At 40.3% G+C, this 21,193-nt stretch overlaps 1 protein-coding gene across 1 annotated transcript in view; it reads right to left on the bottom strand.

The window, feature by feature from the left end:
- LOC123311009 (cryptochrome-1) overlaps positions 1-21,193 on the bottom strand; it is a 355,836-nt gene that overhangs the window by 218,868 nt on the left and 115,775 nt on the right. The window contains exon 4 of the mRNA XM_044894755.1: positions 15,303-15,658. Coding sequence (XP_044750690.1) covers positions 15,303-15,658 — 356 coding nt within the window. The remainder of the gene's footprint in view (positions 1-15,302; positions 15,659-21,193) is intronic.

Below are 21,193 nucleotides of genomic sequence, written 5' to 3'. Positions count from 1 at the left end.
TATATACATTTTTTTTTTTTTTTTCAAGCATATCTAATACTAATTTTTTTTTTCTCTCTTTGTCACAATTTTCCATAGTAATAATGTACAAATATAAATTGTTTCATTTTTCATCGTAACGTTATTACTGGTAAGGGGGTATGTGGTGATAAAAGCGATTCGACACAGTGTACGTGTCGAACCAAGTTTGTCATCCCCAGAAGATACCTGCACATTGTAACAATGGCATTCTTGGACTTGACCCTCAACTTTCTCCACCGTCAAGGAAATTCCCGAATTGCAATGAAATCTTCGTTGTCATGTCATATGAGTCACTTCAGGTACAAGGGACTAGAAAGATTTGGGAGGCGCAAGTCCACGGAGCCCATTGGGCAGGTATATAAATACCTCAAATATAGGTAAAAGGAGGACAGTGGTTACAGAGACTGGTTAGCAGTTATCGACAACGGTCGAAACATTCTTGTAATTAGAACAGATCTCCCGATGAATAAACATATTCCTTCGTTTCCACAAGTGTTTTAATGTTTCCCGTAAACACATACACCTCACCACTTTCACGGAAGGAACGTCTGTTTTTACTGGTTTACCGTTCGTTGAAAAGTTTGTTATCGAATCGATCAACCGTCAGTTTCTCGCGTCCACTAATAATCCATAATACGACAAGAAGTCTATACCGATAATAGGTGTGTTAACGTCCGCCACTACAAATTTCCACCCAAAACTTCGTCGAAGGGACAGGTCCAATTTCAACGCGATAGTGCCGTATGTACTGATGCGTGTGCCGTTCGCTGCAGAAAGTTCATACGTGTGTTTTTGCATCGGTCCCTTCAGGCGATTTCGCGGGTAAACACACAAGTCCGCACCCGTATCGACAAGAAAAGATACTCTTGTCTGTCTGTCGGTAACGAAAATGCGGCGAGCTTTCGAGTCGTCATCGTGAGCCGCGTTTACGGACGACTTTTGTCGTTTCCCGACGACCAGTTACACGGAGGGTTACACTTTTTGGCCTTATTTCCAAACCTAGAGTGGTAAAAACAGAGACCATCCTGCTTTTGGTATCGACCACGGCTTGAACTTCGTCCGCGTCTTCGTGAAGGTGAGCGTCGCCTGTTTAGCGACAAAGTTTCAATTCGCGAACGCAACTGTCCTAATTCTTCCCGCAATTCACCAAGTTCACTGCATCCGCGATCGCTGGACATTGCGGCGATTCGTCGCGGTTCTTCGCGTATTTCGCGTATACGGTCAGCCATCTCGATGATAGCTGCAATGCTTGTCTCGGTAGACGCGGCCAAAACTCGCTGAATGTCCGTAGGTAGACGACTTTTCCACAGCGTCAGAATGAAATCGTCCGGGATTGTCGCGGTCGCAAGCTTTTTCAAGTCTCGGAAAAACTGCGAGGGCGTTCGGTCGCCGATTTCCTCACTCTCGATCAACTTTTTCACTCGCGAACTGTCTGATTCGGTTAGTCTCTTCATCAGTTCTTGTTTTAAGTACGCGTATCGATTCGTCACAGGTGGATGCAGGATAACGTCCTCGATTTGTTCGATGTATTGTTCGCCGAGGTTCGCGATAGTTATGCTAAACTTCGTGTCGTTGGTTACGCGAGCTGAAGTGAATTGAGCTTCTAAAAGCTTGAACCATAGCGCGATTTTATTAGGTCAGAATTGGGGAATTTTGAGTTCTCGCACTGCACTGATGGAATCTTCGGTCGCTTCCACGTTGGTGATTTCGTCGGTAGGATCAGAAGCCATTTTTAACACACACTTCCGTATCGAAATTTCGTAAACGCAAACCTCTTTTTTTACACGCGGATCACGTCGGGGTCACCAATTTGAGGTGTATGTGTTTACGGGAAACATTAAAACACTTGTGGAAACGAAGGAATATGTTTATTCATCGGGAGATCTGTTCTAATTACAAGAATGTTTCGACCGTTGTCGATAACTGCTAACCAGTCTCTGTAACCACTGTCCTCTTTTACCTATATTTGAGGTATTTATATACCTGCCCAATGGGCTCCGTGGACTTGCGCCTCCCAAATCTTTCTAGTCCCTTGTACCTGAAGTGACTCATATGACATGACAACGAAGATTTCATTGCAATTCGGGAATTTCCTTGACGGTGGAGAAAGTTGAGGGTCAAGTCCAAGAATGCCATTGTTACAATGTGCAGGTATCTTCTGGGGATGACAAACTTGGTTCGACACGTACACTGTGTCGAATCGCTTTTATCACCACAAGTACAACGCATTTGTCGACGTTAACAGGTATCAGCCATTCCTCACACCACTGACTAATCGAGTCTAGGTCTTCTTGAAGGAATTGATGCTCGACTATGGCATTTCCATACAGTTTAGTATCATCGGCATGAAACGACTTGCGGGACTTTATATGAAGCGCAAGATCACTTGCATAAACAACGAAGAGGAGTGGGCCAAGAATAGACCCCTGGGGAACCCCACTTGTGACTTGTCTGTCCGAAGACTTTCACTTTGACAGTGAAAGTCCTGTCTGTCAAGTAATCTTGAATCCATAGGCTTAGTTGGCCCCGGATACCGAATGTGTCGAGTTTATGCATTAGCCTACGCACTGGGACCCTGTCGAAGGCCTTGGCAAAGTCAAGATAAACGATGTCTGTCGGTATTTTTTTATCGTAAGCAATCGTCCAATCGTTCAGGCACTGTAGAAAATTGCTGGTGGTGGACTTACCTTTGACGAAACCATGTTGCTCCGACGGAATGATTGCGTGTTTTGTTAGAAATTTTGACATATCTTCCACAATTATTGATTCCATTACTTTGGAAGGTACGGAAAGAAGACTAATGGGCCTGTAGTTGATTGGATTGAGTTTATCACCTTTTTTGAAAACAGCAGTGACAGAGGCCCTCTTCCAGGCCCGTGGGATTTGCGATTTTGCGAAAGAGACAGACATGATTGTTGACAATGGAGAGCAGAGAACTTCGGTAAATTTGTTGAGAAAAAAGGAGCTCATTCCATCCAAACCAGGAGATGAGTTTGATTTAATATTTGACAAATGATTTTTAATCTTTTCCGAAGTAAACGTTACATGGCTCAAACTATCACGCAGTCGTTCTGCCCTAATCCGCGGCAGTTGACCATCTGAAGGCTCAACTGTAAAGGAGCTTGTGAAAGAGTCAGCCAAAACTTCAGCCGACTCAGTGTCTGTAGAGCACAGGGAACCGTCAGGTTTTCGCAGGAGCGGAATGCTTACTTTGGTATTCAGGTTGGATCGTATGAACTTGTATAGTTTTTTACTGTTTTCAGAGTTTGCGATAGATTCCTCAAACTCACGACGTGAGGACTTTAGTGCTGATACCAGATGTTTAGAGAAATTTCGATGAGCTTGATAATCCTCTGGGGCTCTTGATCTTTTGTATCTCTTCCAAAGCCTTTTTTTATGATGTATGAGTGACATTATTTCGGTATTTATCCATGGTTTAAGAGGGTTTTTTCGGCACAATTTGCTACGGGAGTTCTTGTCAATAGATGCAGTTACGGTCGACTGAAATCTGTCCCAGAGGACGTCAACGTCGTCACATGTATTTAGGAGGGCTATCCAATCTATGGTGGAAAGTTCCTCAGATAACCGATCAAAGTCGACTATTTTGAAAACTTCACTTTCGCACTTGTTTGGAATGAAACAATTGAGCTGAATAGTTGCGTAGATCACAGCATGGTCTGATATTCCAACAGGCGGCAGTATTTCATGATCTGTGACAATGTTTTCATTGTCATTGTCAGTTTATATTTATGGTTTCCTTGGTGAGGCTGAGATGCAAGGCCTCCACACCCTGTACCACAGCAATGTGCTGCTGAACCTCAAAGTTGGCCACGATCTCATCGCACAAGTATATGCGCACTCCACCACCGACACGATTCAATCTGTCCGCTCTGTAAACGCTGTAACCTGCGATGCTAACTAGTGAATCTGGATCAGTTGATTTAAGCCATGTTTCAGTTAGGAATATTATGTTAGGTTTGAGATCAACTATGTTACATATGAGATCATTGAATTTAGCAAATAACGAGTGTAAATTAGAGTAAAAGAATTTCCAGCTAAGATAGGGCAATTGTTGACCTCCGTTAGAGGCTATCTTGTGTACAAAAGTTAGTTGAGATTATTTTGGGCACACCATGTATATATTTTATGGTAAGGTTAGGCTCTCCGTTTGCCTTCCTCGCATCAAGTTCCCCGCGTAGTCTTTTCAGTAGCTGAACTTGAGAGGGAGTTTGGTCACTTATGATGGATAATTTGGAAGTAGAATTTTTCCCAATTAATTTTTTTTTATTCCTTAAAATGGTTCGAGCATCGTGCTCGCTTGGCATTACCAACTTTATCATACGGGGATACTTGTTTGTAACATTGGGTTTGCCCACTCGAAAAATGGTGATAGGCTTAGCTGGACAGTTTACAGTATTGAGCACCTCTGTCACCACCGATCCGTCATGCTCCCTCCCAGCACTCCTGTCCCCCGTCAGTTCAGGGACCCCCCTGATAAAAACATTTTTGGCCCGATTCAATCTGTCCAGTACCTCCTGAATAACAACATCAGAGGACTGCACAGACTTAGAATTTTCGACAGCTGAGCTTTCGACAGCAGTGAGCTTCTCATTTAATGTCTCAATTTTTAATTTAACATCCTCAAGTTCTCTACGTATATCGTTTTTGAATGACTCTATCAGACCTTTGATATCAAGAGAGGCCTCAAGATTTGCACCGCAAGAGTTACATAGAACCTTCAAACATTTAACTCGACGACGAGTAACGCGATCGTCCTGCGGTAGGTCTGTGCAAATGACGTGGATCAGTCTCTTGCAGCCGTCGCACTGAAGTTTCATGCTATCCGAAGGTAGCACCGGCTTCGTGCAGTTCGCGCATGAGGTGTTTTCAGACATTATTGGTAAGGTGTATCTTGAGCTGCTACTGCAGGTGTACGAACAATAAATTCAAAGACTTATTTGTGGGAAAGGAAGTAAGGTAAACTCTTCACTCTCGTGGGCCTTTACGAGAGACTCAAACAGAAGGGGAGGGCCACGGAGAACAAGAAAACGGGGGCGGAGGGAAAAACAAAGAAGTAATATGTAACTCGACGTTTATCCGTTAAAGTGTTAAGTAAGCAGTGTGCCAATCCAGCATATTTTTTTTTTATAGCAGGGGGAATCTGCGACCGTGAAAACACGGCGCTCTATCTCTCGCCCAGAGGAACCCATTTCGAGGGAACACTGTGGGGTTACTCACTCTCCTGAGTTCGCGAACCACTAAACCTAACCTGCTTTTTATTGGTTCCGGGCATTTGCCTATAAACCATTTGTCCCTTAATCGGTTAATTTCTTCTTGCACATTGTCGTGCTAGGGTTTTCATGTTCGTCCATTTCGGATATCTCTTCTTGGTATAGTTTTAATGAGTTTTCGAACTCATTTTAATCTCTCCTCAATTGATCTCGCGGTCTCCTTTTGTAAATTCTCATTCTTCTTCTGTCTTCCTCCGGATCGTAGTCCACTAGTCTCCTGAGTTCTTCGTTTGGATGTTCCTTCGCTGTTTCGAATAACTTTTCAGCTTTCCTCTTCATAAATTCGGTGATGGTTTCCCACTTCAAATCTCGATATATCTGTTTGTTTCGGACAAACCAAGGCGCATCTAAGGCACATCGTAGTAGCTTGTTTTCTGTTGCCTGAATTCTTTGTATATGGCTCTTTGCCGCGAATCCCCAAGCACCTGATCCATAAGTCAGTTGCGGTCTAGCAACGGCTTTGATTATTTTCAATTTTGTCTCATTTGACATGTGGCTCTTTCTACCTATCCAGCATATGCAGCAGACTAACAACAGCAAGCCAGCAAACACCCACCAACCACACAAGCAGGTCGCCCGTGCGCTGCAAAGAAGTGGGGAAGGATTGCGTACCGATTTGCAACTCAAATCGTCGGCGCAATCAGAGGTCTGTCACGAAGAATTATGCGATTTTCACCTCTAAGAAAATAAACAATGGGACAGGAGATGAAAAACAGTATTGCCTGAATTCAGAGAAAAACTTCTAAAAATGAAGATTTTCTTACGTGTCGAACACAAACCAGAATTTAAAAAGCCCAAGTCACAGCCCTAACAGAATTTTTCGAACAATCACCTGAATAAACTTGAATTTAAACTGACAACCGAGAGATATGAGATATTAAATAAAAAAAAATTATAATTTTACCTGACAACTGTTGCTGACTGGGATGCCGAATTCTGGTATTCATAATTTAATAGCTAAGAGAATTTCTGCTGCAGATGATGACACTAAAATAACAACGATTTTGACACCTTACCAACCATTCACTAATATTATTAATGGGAGAATCGACGTTTTCTTCAACCTGTAGGTCTCTTTCAGTTCGAATGCGAGATCCTGGTACTTAGTCAGCTTCTCCGTATAAGCTCTGGAGATATTCTCGTCTGCGGGCACTGTGACATCTGTTATAGACACAGATTTTTCAGCCTTATCAAACAACACTATGTCCGGGCGGTTGTGTGGTACTGCTCTATCCGTGACAATAGTTGTGTCCCAGTACAATTTAAAATTTTCATTTTCTAGGACACTGCATATTTGGTTCCCTTCCTCGCGTATCAAAGCTGTCCTTTTCGCGAGTTCCCTGTGAAAAATTTTTGCCATCGCATTATGGCGTTCCATATAGTCCCTAGGAGCTAAAATTGGGCAAGAGGATGTGACATGTTTGACTGTTTCTAGAGATTTGGAGCATTTTCGGCAGACGTCAGTAGGAATATTATGATTAGTAATCCTCTTGATATATGCACGTGTTGGTATGACTTGATCCTGGACAGCTACTATTCTTCCTTCCGTCTCCGGAAAAAGGTACCCTGCTTTGAGGTAAGTAAGCGATTCTGACCTCAGGATACTGTCTGATCTTAAATTCCCAGGGTATCTACTGTGCAGTGCCTTGCTTTGCCACTCCTCCGAGAGCTGCTCGAGTGTCTGTTCCCTGAGGTTTATGGTAGGTTCCGCGAGCTGCAGTGCCGAGGACTCATCTGCCTGACACAGGTTCTCATGAAAAGGTAAGTTTTTAGACCTGAAATATTCTCTCATTTCTAACACCATCTTGTTATGTGTTATTTGTATATTTTGCAGTCCCCTGCCTCCGTCCTGCCTAGGTATATAGAGCCTACTCACCGAGGAATGGGGATGATGAACACCAAACCTAGTCAGCAACTTTTTTGTCTGTACATCCACCGCCTGCAGCTCCGTAGATGTCCAGCGCACAACTCCGAATGAATAGCTGATACAAGGTAAGGCCCATATATTAATCGAAGTGAAGAGTGCCTTGGAATTTAATTCAGCCTTCAGAAGACTTCTGATTCTGGCAAAGTATTTCGTCTTCGATGTTTCTTTCACTTCAGCTGTCTTGAAGTCGAGGGCCTGCTGCAAGCTCAGGTACTTGTACCCTTCTTGTGATTTTAAGCATGCTATTCTTTTTTTTTTGTGTAGCAGGGGAAAAATCTGCAAGTCAGACAAACCACCCTCTCCTGAGGGGGAATAAGTGTGGGGTTTCTCACTCTCCTGAGCTCGAGACCCACTAAAAACCCTCAACTGCTTCTTGAATTTTGGTTCCGGGCATTTGCCTATAAACCGTTCATCTCTTAAGGTGATCGGCCACCGAATGCGAAGTTGAGCGAAGCTGAGAGTTTTCAATGCTAATATAATCGACAAGCTACGAATCGAGTGACGTAGCTCATCATTTAGCATTGAAAACGCTGAGCTTCGCTCAACTTCGCTCAACTTCGCATTCGATGGCCGATCATCCTTAGTCGGTTTTCTTCTCGCACACTATCCTGCTGGGATTTATGTGTTTATCCTCTAACGGATAACTCTTTATTGGATTTTTCAATAAGTTTATGTTCTTATTTTAATCTCTACTTAATTGATCTCTTGGTCTCCTTCGGTAAATTCGCATTCTCCTTTTGTATTCCTCTGGGTCGTAGTCCACTAGTCTCCTGAGTTCTTGATTCGGATGGTTTTTCGCTGTTTCGAATAATTTCTCTGCTTTCTGTTCATGAATTCCTTTATGGTTTCTCATTTTAGGTCCCTATAAATCTGTCTATTCCTGACAAACCAAGGTGCATCTATTGCACATCGTAGCAGCTTGTTTTCAGTGGCCTGAATTCTTTTGATATGGCTCTTTGCCGCGAAACCCCAGGCAAATGATACAAAAGTCAGTTGAGGCCTAGCAACGGCTTTGATTATCTTCAATTTTGTCTCTTTCGACATGTGGCTTCTTCCTATCAGAGGGTAGAGTCTATTCATCGCTGCTTTCGTTTTGTCGATGGCTTGTTTGATATGACTTTTCCAAGTAAGTCCTTTGTCAAGCGTTATTCCTGAATATTTGGCTTCATTTTTCCACTCGATATCTTCGCCGTCAACTTTCAGTTTCGTTGAGGGTCGCAGTCTTCTTTTCTGTTGTAATATTGGTGTCGAGTTGCTATGCCTGTGTCGTCAGCATATAACGTTAGCATGGTTCTTGGAATCTCGGAGTATCGCGAATGTATATGTTGTACAAAAGTAGCCCAAGCACTGACCCTTGGGGTACTTCAGCCTCTAAATCTCTTGTTGTGGAGCATTCTCCTTCCACTTTCACGTAAAATCTTCTATTTTTGAGATAATTCCGGATCAACTTGCATATTTTGATCGAATATCCAGCACTTCTCATCTTATATATTAATCCTTCATGCCATACTCTGTCGAAAGCTCTGGCGACGTCTAGTAAAACAAGACCAGTGGCTTGTTTATTTTGGAATCCCTCTGTAATGTGCTCTGTGAGCCTTTATAATTGTTGCTCTGTTGAATGCTCTCTTCTGAATCCGAACTCTTCTGGTGGTATCAGTTTTAGATTTTCGGTTTCCTCATTTAGCCTCGTGGCGATAATCCTTTCTACTACTTTTCCTAACGCCGACAGTAGACTTATCGGTCTGTAGTTTTGTGGGAATAACATTCGTTATTTTATCCCTTCCGGGAGCTTTGCTCTTCTTCAACCTTCTCATTATTTCCTTCATTTCATTTGGCGATGTTGGCTTGTCAATTTACGCAGCCGCTGGTAATTCATCCATTTCTTCATCATTTTCTTCAACCAGTTCTTCCAAATCATCATTATCGTCGTCTATCCTGTAATTTATTCTCGATTCTCGTTCGATCGAGTCCGCCAATGCATCTGCCTTATCAGTATTAGTATACGCCATTCCCCTTTCTCCGTGTAGGGGTGGAATTCTAGTCTTTTCTCCTCGTAGGCTTTTTTGCATTCTCCATGCAGAATGATCGATTGTATTCAGTTCTTGAACCTTTTTGTTCCATCTGCTTGTTCTTAGATCTTTCAGGGCATTTTTCAGAACCTGGCTATGTCGGTTGAGGATGCTTCTATTCAGATCATTTTTATTCATTCGATATATTCTTCTGAATCTTCGATTTTCTCGTATAAGATCTTTTACTTCTCTAGGCGTATCGCCATGCGGATGACTTGGTGCTGGTCTCTTCACTCTTCTCGTGCTTTTTTCGTAAGCTTTCAATATAATCTCTTCCAGTTTATCAACCGCACATTCCAGATCCTCTGGAGTGCTTATTGTTGGAATTGCTGTAATTTCCGATTGTATTAAATGGCTGTATTTAGCCTAATCGGTATATTCTTTTATTTCCATCAGTTTTTCTCTTTGTTCTTCTCCAATTCGACGGGATTGTGGTTTGAGGTTTCATCTTCCAAAGTTTCATTAGAGAATTCTTGAGTTATATTTTTCAATATCGCGATATCTATTACATCTGGTATTCCTATACCAAAAGCAAGATATGTCGGTAACTCTGGTCCAATCACTATGGCATTTTGTTTTTCGGCGTAATGCTTGAGCTTTTTGCCATTTCTATTCTCTGCTCTGCTGTTCCATAATGGGGATTTACAGTTGAAATCTCCGATGCAGATTTTCGAGTTTGTCCCTTCCAACATATTGTTTATCTCCTTTTCCAATAAATTGTTTGGTGGTCGCTTATATGCCGAGGTAATTTCGACTCTTTGACGATTCAATTCGGCAACAATCGTCACTGTTTCTCCTTGTGTTTCGTCGGATCTACTTTTGAAGTAGTGTTTCAAATCTGTTCTCACCAATATTGCTACTCCTCCTCCGTTGTTTGTAGTTCTGTCACATCTATATGTTTCATAATTCATGAAATTCAGTCGTCTCTTCCGGTTTATTCTTGATTCCTGTAGGGCTATAATATTAGGTTGTCTCTCTGATATTATTTCTTCTACCCGGCTTTCCGAGTGTTGATCCCGTTTATGTTCCACGAGATTATCTTGAGGGATTTCTTCCTAATATCCGTAAAGTCCATTAATTCAGTTAACTGAATAATGCTTGGAGTTTTTTCTCCATTTCTCTTTCAAATTTCAACATTATCTTGTTGAACATTTTTTCCGTGAAGATATCTAGATCATCGGCTGGTTCAGATATTTTTCTTTTTTCTGGTTGACTATCTACAGTCGGTTTTAATTGAGTCTTCTTTTGTTCTTCTTTCTTCTGCAAAGGTTTAGAAGTTTCTTTCTTCTTTTCCTGTTCTGCAGGTTTGGTTATTACATTTTCCTGAACTTTTCGTGCAGGTGTTGCTTTATTCGACGGCTTTTTCTGTTCTGTCTGTTTTTGGCCGGCTCTCTTCTTTCTGGTTACCAGCTTAAAGTCGCTACATCCCTTGTAGCTTGCTGGATGGCCTTCTTCACCACATAAAACGCATGTAGCGTTTCTTTCTTCACCTTTCCTGGTGAGTTCACAATCCTTGCTGCTATGGTTTCCTGAACACTTCACACATCTCCACGGGAAGGAGCATTTATTTTGTGCGTGTCCGTACCTTTAACATCTGAAGCATTGGCTTGGACTTTCTGCCTTCTTTTTTGGTTCGACTGTAATACAAAGGTTGTAGAGTCGTTGGATGTCGAATATCTCCTTCTTTTGCGTTTTAACCAGATATATTGGTATCGGCATTTTCGTTTTGTTTGATGTCATTTTAGACACCTCAACATCATCGATTTCCTGGAATCTCAGGTCATTTTTAATCAATTCCAGATCTGCGTCTATTGGAAGATGCCTAATGACGGCGTAAATTTTCTTTTCCTCTTCCATCTGGTATGTGAAATACTCCTTTCCATGTTGGTCGAAGAATTTATTTATTTTTTTGTAGTCATCTACAGTTGTGGCTATAATCTTGATTCCGTCTTTCACTACAGTAGCCCGGTTATAGCTGAATTTGAGAGCTTTTGAGATCCCTACCCAATCTGATGTACCCATCATCGTGATGGGTGGGATTTTATCCCTTTTAGGCTTTCCTGTTGTCTTCTTGATGGTCTCCTCTTCAGAAGAGGAGCTCTCTTTTCGCGCGCGTTTAGTTGGGGGCGCGTTCGGGGCCTTCGCAACCAACGTTGTATCATTTTTCCTTGTTTCGGGTTGTGAAACAATTCCTTTAAGGGAATTATTTTTGGAACCCGCTACCGGTTTTGTAAATTTGGCGTGAGTGGGGGATTTCGGCATATTATTTCGGGTCATTTTCTCTCTCAAGAGGCGCATCTCACCGACCAACTGTGACACAGTTTCGGTCAGTTTGACAATTTGAGCTTTCAACAGCCCATTCTCTTCCCTGAGCTTTACAAGCTCCTCGTGTTCGCCGTCACTGAATTCTTCAGCATCGGTCGCTTCCATATAGGAACCCTCATTATCTGAGGTTTCCGATATGGTTTTATACTCAGATTTTTCAAAATATCAAACAATTTGAAAATAATAAAATATTCAGGAATCTTCACTGAAATAATCTACATATCCATACCCATATTTGTTCAGTAACCCACTCAGCATATTTAACGCCAAACAAAACTAGAGTGGGCTTAAAGTATCGCCCTGAGAAATTCCGCATTTGATCGGAATCTCTCTCGTTCTGTTAGCTCCGTTCTTCGTGTCGATAAGTAATGTTGTTCGCCATGTTTTCATTAGGTGTTAGTAAATTTATTATTTTTTCTGAGATCCCGTAGAGACTCAAAACCCTCAATAGCAAAGAATGGGGCACTGAATCGAAGGCCTTTTTATAGTCGATCCAGGCGATAGATATATTTCGGAGTTTAGGTTTCGCCTGCCGGGTAATGATCTGATCGACAACCAGTAGTTCCTTGCAGCCTTTCGCGTCACTGCAGCACCCGTTCTGTTCATGCGCCAAAATATTGTGTCTGCTCACATGCTTCCAAATATGCTAGGTTAGGGTACCTGTCAGGATCTTATATACGGTTGGGAGACATGTTATCGGGCGGTAATTTTTAGGGTCGGATGTTACGCCCCCTTTCGGAATCATCATGGTGAGGCCTTGTGTGAGGGATTCCGGGATCACCTCAGGGTCGCGTAATGCTCTCTGAAAAAGGGTCGCCAGAACTTGATGGGTGCTCGAAAAATGTTTCCACCAATAATTTTGTATTTTGTCCGGTCCCGGCGCAGCCCAGTTCTTCGTTTTTTTAAGAACATACACAATATCAGCGCAAGTGATTTCTATGTTCTCCATCCTGTATCTCCAACTTTCAGTCTCCGCGTTCTTTATCCAGCCTGTTTTCTCATCGTGTTGTTTTTCTTTACCCCATATTGCTTGCCAGTACTCATACATTTCCTCTGTCTTTGGAGGTTCTCCTTCCACTGTTCGATCGATTTCCAAACTTCTGAAAAACTGTTTTTGGTTTTTGTAAAACAGTTGATTATTCTGGTATCTTTTGACTATTTCATTGTACCGCCTCATTCGATTACCTAAAGCTTTTACTTTCTGTTTCAGGTTCTCGCACAGTGTTTTCAATTTCTGCCTGCGGTCAGGTAACAGTGCTGGGATATGGTGTTCAAAGCATATTTTCCGAACTGCTTTATGGACCTTTTTTGATACGGACTCATTATTCAGGTATGTATGTAATGATCCGATTTTCGTTCTGATCTTATTTATATTTCCTTCTAGACGAGTTTTCCATGGGGGTGACTGATTCAGTGGCCTTGTGTGTGCTTGTATTATATGTCTGCCCATTTCCTCACACACAGTGACTGCGCCTGCGTACACAATATCGACTATGTCTCTGAGCGTGGAGGTGTTAGATATACGTTTTCCTATCATTGTGTCTACCATGCCAACCTTTTTCAGCATCTCACGCGGGCCCTTCATCCTGGGGATCTTTGGTCTATCCCCAGAGTTCATTCCCGAATAACAGAGGATATTTCTTACAAATGCTTGTTTTAAATGTTCGTCTGGTGGATCCTCTTGGTGCACTTCCTGTTCCTCGGGTGGTTCTTGTTCGTCTACCTGTATTGCTCCCAGCGGCCAAATACTTTCTTGTATAGATGCCAGTTCAACGCTAGATAACTTCTCATTTTCCAACATCCGTCTCACTCTATTCGCCAATAGAGTTGTTTATTCGGCATAAGATCATTCCAGGTTTCGGTCAAAACTTGGCGATAATTTCTTCCAGCTGTTTCTTCCATATTCTTAGCAATGTAGTGACCACGTAAAAGTATGACGTTTTCGTCTCAAGACCAGCGTGCTTTGGTGCCTCAGTGGGACGAGTACCTGCTTCGTCCAAACTGAGATCCCTATTAACATTGAGCCTGGGCCTTGCGGTACCGTCTCGGGAGGCTGCGCCGCTCGCACCACAGTTCCTCCCATCAGGCTGATCCTCTGGACGGCTCCGAGAGAGGCCAGCCCTGTTGCTTTCCACTTAGAAGCAAGTTAATCTCAGTGCCCTAGGTTGCTGACCTTCGGGCCCGGTGGACTCGGGCTATATATATATATATATATATATATTGATTTAAATTAAGGGTGTTTCTCGACTATTTTTCAGGGCAAAATTCCAATGAGAGTCAAATTGTTTTAAAGCTCTATATATTTCGTCAACTATCGTTGACTTCTTCAGGGGCAACTGGAAAATACAAAGATCTCATAACAAAAGTTCAAATTCTCTTAGGCTAAAACTTACAATACCATGACAATAAATATGGTAGCTTCAGAAAAACAAGACCATGTAGAGGGTAATCAAAAAAGTACGTCAATTCTCGTTGAATTATTCAGAAAAAATTGGTTTTACATATGACGGGTTTCAAAAAATTCCAGTTGCTCCTGAAGAAGTCAACGATAGTTGACGAAATATATTAGTTTGGTGAGTTGAAATTCACTAACCTTTGCTGTAACTCCTACAATATGCTATGTTGTTTGATAACTAAAAATGTATTGCTTACATTCAAAAGAATATATATGTATATATATATATATATATATATATATATATATATATATACACATATATATACATATATATTCTTTTGAATGTAAGCAATACATTTTTAGTTATCAAACAACATAGCATATTGTAGGAGTTACAGCAAAGGTTAGTGAATTTCAACTCACCAAACTAATCCTTCGACTTGTTAAGTCGGTGTATCTTACCCTTGGTGAACCACAGGAAAAAAGGTTAGGTTGTGGGGTAGAGTGGAGCAAAGAACTTACGCAAGCACCCTTTCCTATATTTTTGTTCTTGACTTCCACACAAAAACTGGCACTAGCGGCACTAACTGCTATTGCGAACTAATATATAGCGGGTGAAACTAAAATTTTTATATAGAGGTTTTTATATTTTAATATTACCGGAAATTTTTATGAATTTGGCAGAATCTCAAGAGAGGGTGAAAACTATAAAAAATCAATAACAAAGGCAGCGATATATCCTCAAATGACAATCATCGATTCAATACTGAAATCAAACGAGGTCTTGTGAAGAAGAACATATGTTGTGTTCATGTGCAATTTTATGAAGTTGCAAATGAGGAAATTGGCGAAAACACAAAGCCTATCTAAAGGCTATGGAATCCCCACAACAAAAAGGTCTAAATATGCTCTAGTTAACGAGCGGGTGACTCAGGTAGAGGTCGAGACATGGTAAACTCTATCTACCTTCACCCACCTGAAGATGCTATTGTGATAGTTAAAGATGTGTCGTGGTTTAAAAACTAATTTTTTCTAGTTAATTTGCTCCTGACAAATTGGTGCAAGAATTTACGCAGGAGCAAATCGTCGATTTCAATTTTAATTGATTTTGTTTCAGAGATTGGGAGTGAAAACCCTAAAACGTTTATTAAGAAATCGTATAATCTGTTTCAAGATTTTATTGATTATAGATAATCTTCTGGTGCCTATATACCTTTAATATCTTCTCAATACTCATTCTCAATTAGTGATTGATGCATGTAAAAACTTACATTTGCCCACTTTGCTAGGGCTTCAGCATTTTGATCCCAAGGAATCTGTACACATATGGGGTTTCCCAACATTTTATCAAAGTTAGGATTTCTGGTGGCCGCGCAGTAGAAAAATTCTCTCCATAATAACTGGCCATGAAGGGATAAAGGCGGAAAGGCATTCTTAATTTTCTTATACAGGGCAGTGAGTCGATAGTAGAATAATCTAGTAGATAAACAACCAAACCGGAGATATGGGGAAAGTCCAGTTTGTGAGGAAAGTAGAGACTGAGGAGTCATTTTCGGCATTCCAAATGATGCTACCCAAGCTTTTCTTTCCAAGTGCCTTTCCAGTCTTCTCAGAGCCTCGCTTTCTCCTGCAATAAAATGTGAATGTACTTATGTATGAAGTCTCGTATCGTTTCTAATGAAATCAAGGATATTTTCTGTCACAAGAAAAAACATTCACGGTTTATTTAACTGCTCAACTGACGATTCGAAATTCGAATTCATATTCAAATAATAGTTGTCATAAGTTATTATTCATAAGCCTGAAGAGGATAATAGAATTCTCGAAACGTAAGAATGGAAGAAATATCCATACACTGATAGATTTCTCAAGATGAACGGAATAAATTAACATTTGCGCTGATTGTAGATTTTCATACCATTAGAAAGATATCGCAAAACCATGTACCTATCTTGGAACAGAAGGGTACAAAACTTCAATTTTTTTGACTATTTGTCCAAGATATTGAAAGAGCCCAACTGGCAGACACTATCTCTGACAATGGCGTGTCAAAGGAAAACGATACACGATACTAATAGTCCAAGAGGCAGAGCCGAAAAAAGTCTCTGAATTTATCAAGCCTGGTTTTCTTCTCATGTGAATATAATCATAATATATAATAAAATGCTGCGGTCAGTCAAGTGAATATTAGAATAGGTGCCCCAGGTGCGCGGCTAAACATGTCGTGATCACCTACATAATGAAATCAATTTTTTAAGGATGAAACTTAATAAATTATTGTTTTTTGTTATGTAAATCTAAATTATGATAGTTTGTCAACGTCCAATGGGTACACAGCTGGTCAGTCAGCTTTAATGTGTGTAGCGACGTTTATAAGGGTACAATTCGTATTAAGCGTGAAATTTATTTTGTAACTACAAGTGACTTTTTTATTAATAAAAAAAAAGGGCAGTCAACCATTCCGTAGAACAACGCCCGTCAGTCAGTGGATAAAAAACATTTTTTTGCTCTCTTTAGATATTACACGAGGCAGCTCGTCCTTTATTCATAATTTATTCAAAATAAAAAAACTCCATCATATTCATTTGAAGTAAGACATTTGTTTTGATAAGGCACTTCCGTGTCGCAGTTGTGCCTTAAAATCTTAGAAATAAAATTCGTTCGAATACAACAGTGTACTCAACGAACGCAGGTAGGTTTATACACAGGTAAGAACTCATTGATTTCCAAACATTTTTGAGTAATATTTATTTAACTCATAAACGATTCAAAATTGTAACAAGCTATAAATTATCATCACATAATTCATCATCTGAATCTTCTAGTCTAAGATCCCGCTGCAGAATCACTACGTTCATTACGTACAGAGTCAAACACACATTTTTACATACGTTTATGGATAGGAGAATACACCGATATCACCGCAGCCTGTCAAAAGTGGCCGCAAGTAATTTTAATTAAATTAATGTTAATCAATATTCGAAGAGGAATTTCGTTCACTCCGTATTGAAATAAAATATCATCCACATCATAGCAATGCATGTAGAGAATACTAAAATCCATGGCTGCCGTTGCACACTTGGCCGCAACTACCTCGCAGCCAGGTGTAATAATAATAATAATAATAATAATGAAGTTTATTGGTTCAAAAATACAAATAAACTCTAGAAAAACTGTGGAGTTATTCATGCTAACTGTGTACAGCTATTTCAACTAAAAATTCAATTTATAAAACTAAACTAAACAATCGATCTTATCTACTCTTAATCCTAATCCAAAAACATAATTATTGTTTTCTATGTCATTATCGGTGGTATTTCTCTTCATCGGGTCTAGATTGTCTTCATCGGTGGAATTTTACATATTCGGGTAGTATATGTCATGTCTTGATTTTTTACTTTCATATCCTTAATTAGAATTGATAATCCTGTGGATTGCGGATCGATCCCCTTCAATAAGCCATTTTTTAATTTCTTTTTTGAACTCATTTTCGTTTCTTATTTCCTTTATTATGGTTGGTACAATCGGGTATATTCTAGATGCTATATATGTACAAAAACGTTGGCCAATTTTTTTCTCTGCTCTTATTCTTTGGTAATTATCCAGCTTAGCTCTAGTATTATGTTTGTGTTCTTTCAGTATGATCGATATTTTATTCTGGTAGATATTTATGATGATTTTTTGAGCATATAGTTGTCTTATATCGAGTACCTTGGAAATTTCGTATATTCTATAACTCGGGAATGTCATTTTTTTTCCATACATTACTTTTAAAATACATTTTTGTAGAACATCCAAGCTTCTCTTGTGAACGTCCAAAATACCTCCCCATCCTATTATCCCATATGAAAGTTGTGATTGTACCAATGCGCTGTACAGTACGTGCATGTGTGTTACTGAATTTATGCTTTTTCTTATATACCTAAATTTACACAGGATACCTCTAAGTTTTCTTGTTAGGTAGGACACATGTTTATCCCATTTAAGGTTCTCATCAATAAAAATACCAAGATATTTGGTAGATTGCGCTGCTGGGATATGCAATTTATCATTAATCTCAAGATCTCCTAATCTTGGTTGTCCTAATTTTTTAGACGAAAAAGTCAAGTATTTTGTCTTTCCGCAGTTCAAGGTAAGTTAATTCGACTGAAACCATTTCGTCAGTATCCCCATATCCTCTTTTGCTTTCTGTTTCAGATCTTCCCATGTTTCATCGTTGTATATAACTATGGTATCATCTGCGAAACCTATAATTTCACCTCTACTGTCCATTTCGAGTATGCCGTTTATATATATATAACAATATGGGTCCGAGAACAGTGCCCTATGGTATTCCATAGGTTAGTTGCCTTTTTTTGCTGTAAATTCCGTTTAAAGTAACAATTTGGTTTCGATTAGATAAGTAACTCTAAATAAGATCGTTTATCTTTCCACGGAATCCATAATTTTTGAGTTTTTCAAGTAATTTCTCGTGGCTTATGGTGTCAAACGCTTTTGCCAAATCTATCACGACCGCCAAAGAAGGAATGCTTTTATCAATGTTGTTAATTAATACTATAACGTTGATAAAAAATGATCACTGAATCGTATCAAATTTTTTGCCACGTTGAAGTGTCGGTGGAGGGTATGAGAAATTTGAAATGGCGAGCGCCGAAGGCGCGTGGCCGGGTAGAGCGGTAAATGGAACGCAAGAGTAAGAATCGAGCTTTCCGAAAATGCCTAGATCGTATTTTTACCCCGTCTAGAAGTGTCCGAAAATTGCGTGAGAAAATCGCGAAATTCACGATTTTCGCGAAAAGGTACCAATTTGATTTGATTAGCTTGAGAGATCCGCGGTAGCTCGAGAGCCGGGATGGGTGTCGAACTAAGCTCGAAGAACCCGAAATTAAAATAGGCCTGTTTTTTTTCTCGGAGCCCGAACGATATTACCTAAAAAAGCGTAAGAATTTTGAAAATTTTTGACGTCTATTAAAAATCGAGTGACATTCCACAAAATTAAATTATTTTCTATTGATTATCAGAGAAAATTAAGTGAAAGTGCGCTTTGACAATCGATGTCAGAGTGTGATTTAAAGGTTAACGTCAGTTTTGACGGAATTGGCAGCGATCACAGAACGAGGTGCCTTAAATCGATCGGACTTTTAAAAAAACGTTTTTGGCCTAGATATTTATAAAAGGAGAATCGAACTATGGACGAAAGGCGAATTGCGAGGGCCGTAGGCCCGAGCTACGAACAAAAGGCGTTTCGCGAGGGCCGTAGGCCCGAGCTACGGACGAAAGGCGAATCTGCCAGTAAAGGTGCATCTACCTACAAGGTGGATCTCCTGGCCGTGCTAGTTGTATATAATATCTGTTACTTTTTTTATCGCGTCCTCCGTTGACATACCCTTGCGAAATCCAAATTGATTTTTTGACAATAATTGATGTTTAATGATGAACGCATCCATGCGGACTTGGATCAGTTTTTCTATGATCTTGGCGATGTTTGATATGAGAGTAATCGGCCTGTAGTTGACCATCTGAGATCTATCACCTCCTTTATATAATGGCTTCACTAGTCCTAACTTTAGAACGTCCGGGAAACAGCCATTTTCGAAACAGTTATTTATTATATATGTGAGAGGTTTTGATATTTCTTCTTTTATGTTTTTCAATGTTTCCGATCGAATTCCATCGTAACCTGCCGATTTCCCGGATTTGAGACCATTTATAGTTTTTTCTACCTCAACTGAATCCGTTGGAAAAAGAAAGAAAGAGTTATCTCTTTGAACATTTTCCTCCTTGAAGTCATCAATTGGGGTCAGTTCACTAGCATAGGTTTCACCGATTTTGCTGAAATAGTCATTTAAGAGGTCACATATTTCTTGATCATCCTCAATTTTTGAGTTATCCTTATCTCTAATATATTTTATGTTTGTATCTGATCTAGTGGTATTTGTTATGTTGTTTACACAGTCTGTGACGAGGCAGATTTTACCCCGCCACGAAAAGGAAATTTCTCTACCGATACTTTCTTAATAGGACCTGACAATCGAAGTATTTCGGAAGAAAACCGTTAAATTATCATAGGGGGGATTTACCGATTGATTTCATGTCATTGTTTTCCACCGACCAGTCCCATATTTGTAGCGGAGACCGAATATATCTTGTTTTCAGAATTCATATATTTTAGAATTCTTTCCGTTGAACCGTACTTTTTCTGACTCGAAAAAGGTCTTTCAACTTGTTCCGTTTTTCCTTCTCTTCAATTGTTTCTGTCTCTTTCCGAGCCCGTTGATTTACCGAACAATTTGAGTTTATCCAATGGGGGACTGAGTTACCCATGGTGGGGACAATTTTCCGGGGTACCTACTTCTTCGAGTTCCGTCGCTGAAGGTCAAGATCAGTATGAATCGTTGTTGAGAGTTGAACGAGTGAGGTGATTGTCAAGTGAAAACCGTACTTACGAGACACAAAGGAATTTCTAAGGCAAGTGATATTTGAAATTATTACCGCTTCATTGCACCTTTGTGGAATAATATTCTCTCTAGACTTGTGCTTGGCTGAAAACCGTGAGCTAACCATTTCCTGCTGTATATAGCTTTCCGTTACCGTAGGGTGGCATTTGGGTCCCAGGAGGACGTTGGGCCCCCCTGATTTTTCCGATTCCTGAATATTTGACCGTTTCATCCCGATTTCCAACCGTTTGAATTATAGTTATAGGTTAGATTCGCCGAGCATAGAGTTGGGATTCCATAACCGTCAAATACCCTCACCGCCGGACTCTGTGGCCGCTGTTTGACAGTCAGCCAGCTTGAGGTCACCGAGAGAGAGAGAGAGAGACCGAAGGACACCGGATCATAGACAAACCATCGAGACAGAGATAGAGGGCGTACCCCGGTGGACTGGTGTTTTTAAATTTTGACCTGACTGAATTCCGTTTATTATTTTTTAAAACCGTTCGTACTTTTCATTCAATTGTGTCTTGCCTTAGTTGTAATATTTTTCCGAAACCGTGCATGTTTCTTTGCACTTAGTTTAATTGAGACTTGACTTACTTCCGTATATTTTTCCGAAACCGTGCATGTTTCTTCGCACTTAGTTTAGTTGAGACTTGACTTACTTCCGTATATTTCCGAAACCGTCCATTTTCCTGAAGTGAAATTTTGCCAGCCGTCCTGCG

The sequence above is a fragment of the Coccinella septempunctata genome, chromosome 4, assembly GCF_907165205.1.
Source record: "Coccinella septempunctata chromosome 4, icCocSept1.1, whole genome shotgun sequence".
NCBI lineage: Eukaryota > Metazoa > Arthropoda > Insecta > Coleoptera > Coccinellidae > Coccinella > Coccinella septempunctata.
Note: the sequence above shows the minus strand (reverse complement) of the source record. Positions and strands in the feature narration are given on the sequence as shown.